At 51.2% G+C, this 11,957-nt stretch overlaps 1 protein-coding gene across 1 annotated transcript in view; it reads left to right on the forward strand.

Moving 5' to 3' along the window:
- Nucleotides 1-5,365, forward strand: part of DBH (dopamine beta-hydroxylase) — a 22,907-nt gene extending 17,542 nt beyond the window's left edge. The window contains exons 11-12 of the mRNA XM_019540894.1: nt 502-661; nt 4,983-5,365. Coding sequence (XP_019396439.1) covers nt 502-661; nt 4,983-5,117 — 295 coding nt within the window. The 3' untranslated portion in view covers nt 5,118-5,365. The remainder of the gene's footprint in view (nt 1-501; nt 662-4,982) is intronic.
- Nucleotides 5,366-11,957: the final 6,592 nt, after the last annotated feature.

Raw genomic sequence — 11,957 nt, forward strand, 5'->3', positions numbered from 1 at the left:
CCACCCCTCCACCCCCCGTCTTGGGCCTTCATTTTCCAACTATCAGTTTGCAAGGGGGAATTCAGCAGGATAGAGCACATTAGACAAGAAATAGCTGTGCCTCTCCAAGCGTGGCCTCATCTCATCAGAGTTACTGAATGAGCAGGGTCACACCTCATTGTTATTTCTATCAATCATCTCTCTGTCCACCTGCTTACATAGCCCTCGTCAAGGTAGTGGCTGAGCAGGGTCATATGCATGGTACATAATGCACACATATAATGAAAGCCCAAGCTCCAAGGCTTTGCTATGAGAGACCCTGATTTCAGCATGCCTAATCACAAAGCAGGGCTGGAAGGGACCGCTGGAGGTCACCTCGAGTCCACCCCCCTGCCCGAGGCAGGACCACCCCTGTCCAAACCATGCAAGTGCTGAGCAGCCCCTTTCAGGATCATGTCCTGCATGGAAAAGAAGTCAGTCCGGCCCTTTCCATTTCCCTGCCTGACATTTCTCTTGCATTAGGTTCAACGACGAGGAGATCTGCATGTGCCCACAGACCTCGGTCACGCAGCAGTTTGCTTCTGTCCCATGGAATGCATTCAGCAGAGATGTCCTGAAATCCCTCTATGGCTTTGCTCCGATCTCCATGCACTGCAATAAATCTTCAGCCGTCCGCTTCCCGGTAGGTAGGAAACTTCTGAAAAGTACGGTAAGACTTACTGCGAAACCACCCCCTGCGAAACAGGACTTTGCAAAACAGACCTGCTCCCTGCACGTCTCTAGCAGAGCTGGAGCCACTGACCGTGGTGACAGCAAAGGGGATTCCTGCTTGATTCTCCTCTCAGCACGCCAAGGCCAGGCCAAGTCTGGGAGTGGGAGATAGAGGCAGTTCTCTCCAATGCCTCTTCGAGAGGCTGCCTTACTGAGTTCCCGGCAGGGAAGCAGGTGCAAAGCAACTTGAGGTGATGGGAAGTGCACACCTGGCAGCATTTGGATTCTTGTTGCTGTTCCCCAAGAAGGAAAGGACCTGGGTTGATAGTAAGGCTGTGTCTATACCATATCCCTGCAGGGTTCGGATAGCCACCGAGGATGAGTCCTCACCCATTCACTCCTACTCTGACATGCCCAGACCAAGGAATTAGGCAATGCAGAGAGCCTGGAAGGGTCCCGAGTGTGTGCCCATGACAGAGATGCTGGGCCACGCACACCTCTACAATGCTTAACCGCTGAGTGCATGCAGGGCAGTGCTTGCTGGCTTCTCAGCTGTGTCCCAGGCTCTCCAGAGAGGAGGTGCAGACATGCTCACAGGGTAGGTCTACACTGCAGTCCCTTCTATGACTGCAGAGTATCCCCATGCCAGAGCTAGCTTCCCACAAGGTAACCACATTAATGTGGAGCTCAATGTGGCTGCAAAATTTGCGCACAGAGCAGAGGAAATACTGGGGCAATGACCCCCACGCTGAGCTCTATGCTGTTGTGACTACACCGCTACTCACCTGCACGCTAGCTGATTTGAAGCTAGCTCAGTAACACTGCTACTACACTGCACTAGGGAGATACCCAGGATGAATCTGCAGCACTGACATTTAGAAAAACACACCACACTAATGAGCACTGTCAGGGGAAGAAAAAAGAAACCCTAGGAAGATGTAAGGAGATTCAACATAAGTTGCATGGGGCCATCGCTAGGGCCACGTTTCAGAACAGACCTGACTTTCAAGCCCGAAGGTCCTCCAGTAGCAATTAGAAATAAAGAGCTATAATTCAGGAGTTTGCAAAAATCACACCGGATCCCAAGAACCGCCCTGTAAGAGTCTGAGCGATCTCAGTAGGATGGGGATACAGGGAACAGAGGATGGGACAGTGCGCAGAGATCTTTGAAGGGAAAAGATCTGAAGTCGGGATAAAGCTGTTGCAGGTTGAGATCAGGTAGGTCTCATCTTACCCTCACCCTTGGACAGCATTTTTGCAAGTGCAGGAGAACTTAAAACGATTGTCTTTTGGAGGATGGGTGTAACGTGGAGCAGTGGAGGGAAAGACAAAAAAGGCACTGAGAAATAAGGTAACACTTACCACGAAACTCCCCCTGTGAGATGTGACTTGGCAAAAGAGAAGACCTTTAGCTTCTGCCATACAAACCTACCCCAGAGATGTTAGGGTTCATTTAAACTCACTGGGCTGAAATTCTGCATGCTGGCTGTATGCCAATTAAATCCTATTTCAAAGACTTCACTGGAGCATAGGCCTTGTGCCACCTGTCTGCAGGGCTGGCGGGTACTGCCTTCTTTGCAGTCGTCTCGATTCAATAGGTTTGCATGGCAGCAGCGCAGAAAGAATGGGGAATGAGCATGCAGCCGGCATCGACACTAAGTCGGTCACCTGGAGGCTACAAGCCAATAAAGAAAGAGAAAGCAGGCCGTGGTCTTCCCGCTCTGTTTGCTTTTCAAATTTGAGTGGGATTTTAAAACACCTCCTGTCTGCTACAGTATTTCTGTCTGGAGAGCTTCTAATTAGCCTCTTGCCTTCCTGCAGGCCAGTGATTCCCCGCTCATATGCGATTTGCTGGAGGAGCTTTATGCCTTTAATTATTTAGTAAAATGAAAATCCTTGTCTTGCTCGGAGGGTGTTTCAAGGTAACACTTGTGCGTAATGAAAGAAAGGGCTCTTTGGCATCCACCTCTGCAAGAGCCTGTTGAGACTTTGGGCTGGAATAGTTTGTCAGTGTATTTATTTAGATTTATACACACGCACACCAAAAAGAACAACTCTCCATATGCTCTAGATGCCCTTGTTATACCTTAAAAATACACTCAAGCACAGAGGGTGTTACCCATAAGCTTTGAAGCGTGTTAGCAGAGATGTAAGGATGCCTGGAACTGGAACAGCAGATGTCCGTGCCAGTCGGATGCAAGACACAGTCAGAGACCTGAGCGGGGTCCCAGACTGGAACGAGAGCCGTACTACAGGCCACGCGTGAAGTTCAATGGCAGGGATAAGTTGCATGTAGAAGAGCGCAGCAAGGGTGCTACAGGCCAGGGTGAGGGGCAGAGAGGGATGAGCCCCTGCATTCAACTCCAGGGCCACTGCAGGTCTGGAGTGAGGTGCGCAGGGACAGCTGGGTGTGGGGTGCTTGACTCCAGCCACGGCTGTCGCAGACCCTCACCGCCATGAGCACCAAAGTCATGGGTTACTTAGGCTCAGGCAATGCCATCCTGCTTTTCTGTTCAGCCAGAGCAGTAGCCCACCCCTGGCTATTTAAAGGATTCAAACAAGACACACGACTATTCGCCTTGTGTTTTAAACTGTGCTCCTTCTGCTGTGAGGCCAGAATCGTAGGAGGCAGCCTCAGTCATCACGGTCATTAGGAACAAACGATGGGCAGCACTGCTTATTAAAGTTACAGGTTACTCGGAGTAAGAAGGGCAGTCGATCAGTTGGCTCCCAGAGGTGTCCAGGCCCTTCACTGACTTCACCTTCTCGAGATGCAAGGCCAGAATTGAGGCTCCAGGGCAACACCCGCTGTGATGGTAATAATGGTGGTGACATAAGTGTGCAGAGCAGGAAACCCACGTGCCCCCAAGTCTGTCTCCTTTTGTCCCAGCTCAGACTTTGGCCTGTTTCTCTGATGTTTCCTTGCAGGCATCTAGATATCACCTTAATCTCAAAATGGGTAAAAGACAGCTCAGCTTCCCCTGCCAAACCATTTCTGTTCCCTCCATGGACAATACCACTGTCGTAGCTGCTGCTCAGGCCCATAAGCCAGGCCTCATCCTTGACTCAAACCTTTCTTTAGGGTCTCACGTCCAGGCTCTGTCTCGACCTTGCCGATTCGTTCTGCACCAGCACTAAAATGTGACCTCTCCCATCTGCCCATGCAGCCAAAGCTCTTGTCCGCGCTCCGATCACCTGGGGCGCCCACACACGTGCAGCGAGGCTGCTCTGACGCGCTGTAATTACAGCGCGTTGGAGCTGATTAAATTAATTGAGTCTGCTGGAGCATGGTAATTACTCCAGCAGACTCCAGAGTCGTGCGTATCAGCGTCCCCGCGCTAAAAAAAAAATGGCGGTGGGGACGCTTTCACGACAGCTCGGCTGATGAACTTTAGTTAAAGCGTTCCCACTGTCCCTTTTTTAGCGTGGGGACGCTGATACAAGTGACGGTCCAGGTGCTTTCATCACAATGGCTTTTGGAGCTGCTGTAATTAAAGAGCCTCCCTCCCCTCCTGGAGCACGTCTATAAATGTCCCTGGTGTCTCAAATAACCCAGCATCCTTCTCCCTGGCTGTGGCCCTCACCAAGGCAGGCTTGCCCTTCTCACGGCTATCAGAACATTACAGCAAAGATCACTTCGCTTTGACCATGTCGCCCTCCCTCTGCATCCCACCAGCAATTCCTCTTCACGGCCCCTCTCTACCGCTAATGTCCCATTCAGCACCAGGAGGTGATTGTCCTACCTCTAAGTGACCTACAGTGCCCACCTCCATCCTGCCTGTGTTGTACTTCCAAGCAAATACCTTTGTGCTTTCTCCCATGCTTCACAGGTGGTAGGCGCTTCCTGAAAACAGCTGCAAAATGACGTGGTTGTTCCCCTTCAAGCCCCCCCCTTTGCCCTGATGCTTAAAGAAAAGCTTGACCAACGTTAGACCGCTGGTGTGCTGTGATCATGCTGACCAGGATGATCTCCCTGGGTATCCATCTGTAGTCTTCAGCAGAGCTGACAGGGTGCTTGGGTCAGGGACCTGTTTGTTGTGTGTTTGTACCAGGCTTTTCACTGCACTCCACTGAGGTTGATGGTCCCACGTGTCTGCAACCTGCTGCTTCCAAGTGCTGTGGAAAATGAGAAGAGGCATACAAAACAAGAGACGGAGAGACTAGCAACCAGCTGAGCTCCACCAGCCTGCACCCTGGAGCAGGCTGGCCCTTGGAGCCCCATGTGATATGGCAGGGTCCCACCCAGGCCTCTATCCCCTCTTGTTCTCACTGACCTCTCCCTCTCTCTGCAGGGCGAATGGGAGAAGCAGCCTCTCCCACAGATTGCCAAGATGCTGCCAGCGCCCATCCCGCATTGCCCCCCTCCGCTAGCACCGCCACCACCACCCGCTGTGCTCATCAACCTGGGCAAGACCACGGCAGACTGAAGGCACATCTGGCTTCCCCTGCCACGATGCACGATGCCATGAGACACTTTTGGACACACTCGGGCGCTTTTGATTTTGGTTCAAGCTTTTGTAACGCTGCAGCGGAGAGGGTGGGAGCAGGCTGGAGGGGTTGCCTTAGGGATTTATAAGCTTCCTGATACGAGGGTCCACTCGAGAGCGGCTTTTACCCTGAACAGGGTGGGAAGAGGGTAGAGAGAATATAAAGGACTCCTCTCTGCACAAACACACAGGCCAGATCTCACTGACTGTTCCTAGGAGGGACTGGCGGTGGGGCATTGCTCACAGCAATGGGGTCTCTCACGGATGGGTCAGCAGGCATATGCTGCAGCGTCCGAGCTCCCAGCACCTGGCTGGACAAAGCTGCCCCCCATGTTAGAGATGCCAAAGAACAAGCAATCCCGATTCCACACGTGCTGCCCGTGGCCCTGAGGGTTTGGCTGGGAGCTGGGAAAGGCTGGGGTCTAACCCCAGTGTTGGCTCTGTCTCAGTGCGGGGCCTATAGCAAGTCCCTGCACTCTGCCTCAGCTCCCTGTCTGCAAAGTGAGGATAATCAATACCCTGACACCTGCCACGCAGGGGGCTGTTCGGGCTAATTGGTTACAGCTCAGAAAGTGCCTGGGAGATGAAAAGTGCTATTATTAGTGTATTAATAGCAGTGCTCTGAGTAACGCAGGCTTCCACCCCCAGAGTAATATCGCGGAAGATTTCTCGTGTGCTGCGCAGCCATGAACAAGCCCCGCTGTGCACCTGCCGGGAGCTGTCTGCCACTGTAATCCTATTTCCTCACATACAACACGTGCCTTTCCCCAAGAAATCAGCTGCTGGAAACTGGTGTGCATTCTATGGAAAAAAATACGGTAAAAGCAGTTTCTGCCACTTACGGGGCAAAAGGGAAAGTAAAATCTGCCCACAATCCACAGGAAGCAAAGCCAGGAGTAGGCTCAGCCTCTAGCTGCTGCTACTCAGTTACTTACTAAAAGGAAAGCTCATTTTTTCCTTTGTTCTGCCTTTCAACAAACAAAGTGTGCATTTTACTCCAGGGCACATTGTACATGCGAACATACAGCACTTTCCTGAGAGGGAAACCGAGGCATGGAGAGGTTTGCCGAGCAGGATCAGAATTCAGGATGTTTCTGGTTCCCTTGGGCTGTCTCTCTCTTTTTTTTACTATATAATATATTTTGTGTTCCAGGCCAGATCAGCCAAATCACGTTGATTGAGAAGAACTCAATCGTTTCGAAAACCAAATCAGCTGAGCAGGCAGAACGCAATCGTTCTCCAAACACCGTGTAGGGCATGGCAGCTGGTGAGCATCCTTCATCCCCGACTCTCACCCTGGGACTTCAGATACTTCCAAATTCATTAGTAGGCATCCTATGTGTAGGCTGTCTGCCCTCCAGGCCAGTTAAAGGCCAGCTCTGTTTTCAAGGCTGTGCGAGGGCAGACCGCGTGGGTGCCCAGGACGGAGCCCCTCTTTCCGTCCCGGGGAGTGGAGCAAGGCTGGGGCAGCAGTGGGTAAGGGAGCAACTCTGGGGCTGGAAGGAGCTGGGCTAAGTGCCTCTTTTTCTTTTCATCTTCCTCCCCCTTGCCCCAACCTGGCCATCAGGCCGTGTCTGTATAAGTCAATGGACAAGCTTTGGGCTGCTCCTCTCACCAGCTGCTGGGCACAATCCAGCTCCTACCCTGCCCTGCCAAAATCCTGCCCCCTCCACTACATCTGTGTTTCTCTTGGGATTTTATCCTGCTCCTGCCTGCCAGTGCTGACATCTAGCTTTATCCCACACTGAGGACAGGCTTGTGGGGAAGGGGCATCTTCCCCCCCAGATGCCTCTGAGCCTATTTCCACCCCCACCCAGTCCTGCCTGCAACAAAAGGGATTCCTCCCACCCCTGTCAGCGTGTTGGCAGGCTCCCCGAGGCCTGGCAGGTCCCCGCTCCCATCGCAGGGCTCACAGATGAGCTCTTGGGCATGACATCTGGGACATGGCAAACAGCATCAGGAACAAGCCATGCTGCCAGCTCATATCGCCTGAGCTGCAGGGACTGCGAGGAGGCTGGGAGCTCTCCCTCAGCCACTGGGCAAGGAGCAAAGCTGCTTCCTTAGGCAGTGTGGGAGAAGGCATCATGTCCTTCCTAGAGGCCTTTTCCAACCGTCGCCTAGCACATCTGTGCACACCCTGAATGGGAGCAGTCACAGAGCCTTTGCTTTGCCGCAGGAGCCTTGTGGATGTGATCTTTTCCTGGTCAACCTAGTGCAACATCTACCTTGTGCTTTCTATCCCGGGCACTTCCCAGCCTACCGGCCCTTGCCCAGACATAGCTGTAGCTGTTTTAAGTGATAATAACAATTATAACAGGTGCCACCCAAGCCACTAGACTGCTTAACAACCAAACAACACAACCACGGGGCCCCGGTACATCACAATAGCTATGCTAAGGGGGATGTGGCTATTCTGCTATCTACCACCAAGCTCCTTCCCTCTCCTTTAGTCTGGGAAGGACTTCCGTGAAACCCCATGAACCTGCACAGAAAATTGAGCCCCCTTTCAGTAGGACATTTCTGTCTGGATCCAGATTTTCCCTTACTTTACAGATTCAGGGCTGGCATATGGCACCCAGTATGGACACAATCCACCTAGCAAGGCCCTGGGTGGGATCAGAGCAATAGAGGCCACGTGGGAAGACCACTTGGCGTGACGATCCTCTTTGCTGCGGGCGGCTGATTTCAATTAGTGACATACATGAATACATCGTGAGGACGGATGTCGCATCTCGAGACCCACATATACAAAGGATGTCTCTATCCTAGGCGTGCCGTGGTTGAAATTGTCTGATGGCAGCTTTTTTCTTTGGAAAATGCAGTCCCCTTGAAACCAAAAAGCTTCACAGAAAGCTGCAGATTTTAATGATAGGGAACCAGCTCAAGCACAGCGTCCCGGTAAGGTCAAAATGGCCTTTCTGGCACAAAATGTTACTAGTTTTCATTCTGAAATGACTTTGCATTTCTTTTCTCTTGTTTGATGTAACAGATAAAAAAAGCTAAAATGGGATTTGCTGTGGAAACCTTTTCGCCTGACCCAAAATATTGGGTTTTTTTTTTAATTTGTTCCATAGGGTTTTTTGTTTTTTTTTTTAATTATTTTAGTTTTGTTTTGGAACAGGAAAAAAAAAAAGGCCAGTGCAGACTTTCCCATGAAACAAAAAATTTGCCTCCTACTCAGCTCTAAACATATCCTCACAAAGTCTCCAGATGGGGTTAACTTGCAAAGAAGTAGCCTCACACTGACCTTCAGTAAGTTTGCTCCAACAAAATCTCCTTGCTCTGAGTTTGAAAGGTTTCTTTAAGATGCACCATCTTGCAAAGCAGGTCAGAAGTGGCTGGCAGAGGTTGGCTGGGCTTTCCCAAGAGCAGCTTTGCCTGACTGTCCTCTTTCAAAGGAAGTGAGTATCTCATCTGGCCTACAAGAATCCCATTAGTCTGGAGGAATTTCTCACGGTGCACATAAATGTTTGACAGCATTTCAAATGTTGAACACTCTATCTGGATTTCACGTTAAGAAAGACAACAGATTTAGGATTTGCACATACCCGTAGGGTGCCAGGACCCCAAATCTGAGACTTTGGTGCCAAGGGCACAGCATCATAGAGCAGCAGGGTTTGAAGGAACCCCGAGAGTTCATCTAGTCCCAGCCCCAACTCAATGCAGCATCATTGGTGCCTAAGCTATCCCACTCACATGAAAAGAGAAAGTAAAACTAAGTAGTCCAGCAAAATGCAAGGAGCTTGGTTGTTACTTAGCCCCTAAGGACCCCAGCTGACCCCAGAACCTCCTTGTGCTAGGGGCTGTACAAACACGATGAAAGTCCGCTCCAGCCTGAGCATGAACAAACCCCATATGATTCCCCGCCATCCATTAGCACTTCAATTCAACTAAACTGCAGCCTGCAGAGCTGCACGAACCCGACCGCAGAGCTCCCCAGAGCACTCTCCCTTTGTGCTAAAGAGCGGTAACCACTGAGTGATGAAGACAAATGCCCGTTAAGTGCTAAGACCTGCGTGCTCACTTCCATGAGCTGGTGCCTGGGTCTGCCAAGGTGCCAGCTGCCTGGAGAGCAAACCTGACATGAGACAGCACAGGGCAAGCATGCAGCTTTGCTTTGTTTCCTTGCTGCCTTCCTAGCATCTCTCTCAAGTCACTCGAGCTAATGACTTGCTTAGAAATGGTTTTCTTTTGACGTGAAATGCACCTGCCGGCTGAAAGGAGGCTGGAAGATTATTTTGATCCGATCAATTGGTGGGAAATTTAGGTCAGCCTGCCATCACGTGAATAAGAAAAACAGTGATAAAAAACTCCCTTGGAATAACACTTGCGCTTTGAAAATAATAATACCACCCCCACCTCAGGCTGCAGAACAATTGCCCTTGCAACCACCTAAGTGTGCAGTCTAATTGCCCAGCCTCCGCAGAAGGTTTGTTGGTAGTTTGAAAGATTACACGTGCTGCAAAGGAAATAATGTTTTTCAACCCCTTAATTCTGAGTTATTTGGAAAGAAGCAAGAAGCAGAGGGGATTTCTACTGTGAGCAGCTGGCAGGGGCTGCCCAAAGCAAGGGAGTGGCGCTAGGTTGACAGGACCAGCACCCCAGCAGTGGCCCATCCTTGCTTTGGTGTCCATCTCCTTGCCCTCGCTGTGATATCACTGCCTTTGGGAGGGGATGGTATTGCTTTGCTCCATGGCTGCTCACAGGTCCGGGAGGGCTGCAAAGCCAAGTTGCGAGTGGGCTGGCACAGCTGTCATTAGAGAGAGGGAAAGCAGCGTGACCTAGAGCTGGCTGCATAATTTGGGGATCGAAGAGACTATTTCTAGCTTCCTGTCAATGTGGGTTGGTTCCTTCCCCTGTCAATGCTCAGCCCTTGCCTGTATTAGACAGGATAGCAAAACAGGACAAAGTTTGGCCCAAGCCTATAGTTGGCCCATCAAGCAAGTGCGGATGCATCACTCCCATTTTTGTATCTAAAGAGCACCCAAGGGCCTGGCTGGGTCTAGCATCACATCTGGATGGACATGCCTTGGACTCCCCAACCTGGACAACACCCGGGTGGGGGAATCTGGCATCAGATTGGAAAGGGCACTTCTGATACTGTGTGAAGACACTGTCAACCATGCTGCGAACACAACCACAACACACAACCTCCCGGTTGGGCTTTGCAATGTGTTTCTATGAGCCGTCAGCTTAGTGAGCAGGAGATGATTTAATGAAGGCATCAAACAAAGCCAACCACCCTCTCTCTGTCACAATCCAGGCTTACTCCTGCTAGGCAAAGAGGAGGTCTTCCTCACAGGGTGAGCCCCTTGGTGGTTCATTAGGCTCCTGGTGCATCCATCTTAGTGAAGCTCTGCTGATCAAGCCACGACGAGGAGCAATGTGAGGTCGTGTTATAGGCTCATCCACTCTTACTGCTGCCGACCTGGCTTAATTAAGGTTGTGCGACATTGCCAAGGGAGAAGGCGCTTCCTCACTCTTCCCGCCCTCAGGGAATGTCCTCTCCCCAGAGGCATGAAGGTGAAGGTCTCTGACAAGCCCCCGATCAAACAGCGACTGTTCCCGCTCCTGCAGTGAGGGTGGCTGGGCTGCCTTCCTCCACTCCGAGCAGACTGAAGTCTCACTGACTTTCAGGCCAACCCAAGTTTAGCCTCAAGGTGTTGGAAACACTCGATCGGATCCTGACCACTTTATTTTTCCCATTTGCAACAACTCTAAAGAGCTAGAAGAGCAAATCCCGTCTCAGCTTGGAGCCGACCGCACCATGGGGAGTGCGAGATGCGGGGCCCACAAGACCACAGCCATCCTGGTCAAGCCAGAGTTTGGATCAGAAACGCAACATGGATCATTTTTGCAGGCAGGTTGGGGGCTTCAAAGGAACCCAAGGGACTGGTTACACCACTGCCTTAGAAATTTAGAGAGGTGGTTAGTATCTAATGCCCGTAGATGCTTTGGCAAACCCTAATATGACGTTTAGCAAAATCAGGGAGAGAGGGAATTGCATGCAAGTGCTTAGTAAGGAACATGATTCCTGAGCTAGCATTTCCAGCAGCGTGTTTATAGAGTACATGCAGCTCTGACAGCGTTTGAGTCTCTGCGCAGAAGGCAGGCAGCACATAATCAATAGGCTGTATATTGCCAAGCTCAGCACTTCATTTTCCATAGCTGCCTGACTGGCACCTTGCCCCTGCAATGCTCTTGCTCATAGATCACGGGGAGCACACGGTGCTGTCATATGTTTAATTGGTTCTGCCCTAGCATAGAGACGACTGTTGGAAGGTGGCAGGCATCTGCAAGGAGCATTATTTATCCTAGCTGAAAAGCATGCAGTGCTAAATGGGGATTCTGCTCGTATGAAGCTGATCTTTAAGGGAGAGAAGCTGGTAGGGAGAATGGGCTGGAATCAGCCGACCTTTCCCCTTAGCAATTAACGCTCCACCTACTGTGCGTGCACAAAGGAAGCTGTACTAAAGCGCTCCAAAATAAGCCCCGCGCTCTTGGAGGCTGCGGCTGCTGCTGCCTGTCACCTCCGAGGTTAGAGCCTCGATGAGTCACCACATCGGCTACCCGCTGGGGAAATAAAGAGGAGACTTCAAGGCACCCTCCAAGGATATGTCAGCAGAGCGACTGATGGAGTGGCTGGAGGCTGTGGGCCAAATGCAGCCCTGGCTCACGACATCGATGCCGTTGGGGTTGACTCCCGAGGAAACTACAGTTCCCCTTAGTGGGAGTCTACTTGGGGCTGCCCTGCTCTGAGCTAGAGGAACTGCCTAGACG

The sequence above is a fragment of the Crocodylus porosus genome, unplaced genomic scaffold (genome assembly GCF_001723895.1).
Source record: "Crocodylus porosus isolate Cpor-Errol unplaced genomic scaffold, CroPor_comp1, whole genome shotgun sequence".
NCBI classification, from domain to species: Eukaryota; Metazoa; Chordata; order Crocodylia; family Crocodylidae; genus Crocodylus; species Crocodylus porosus.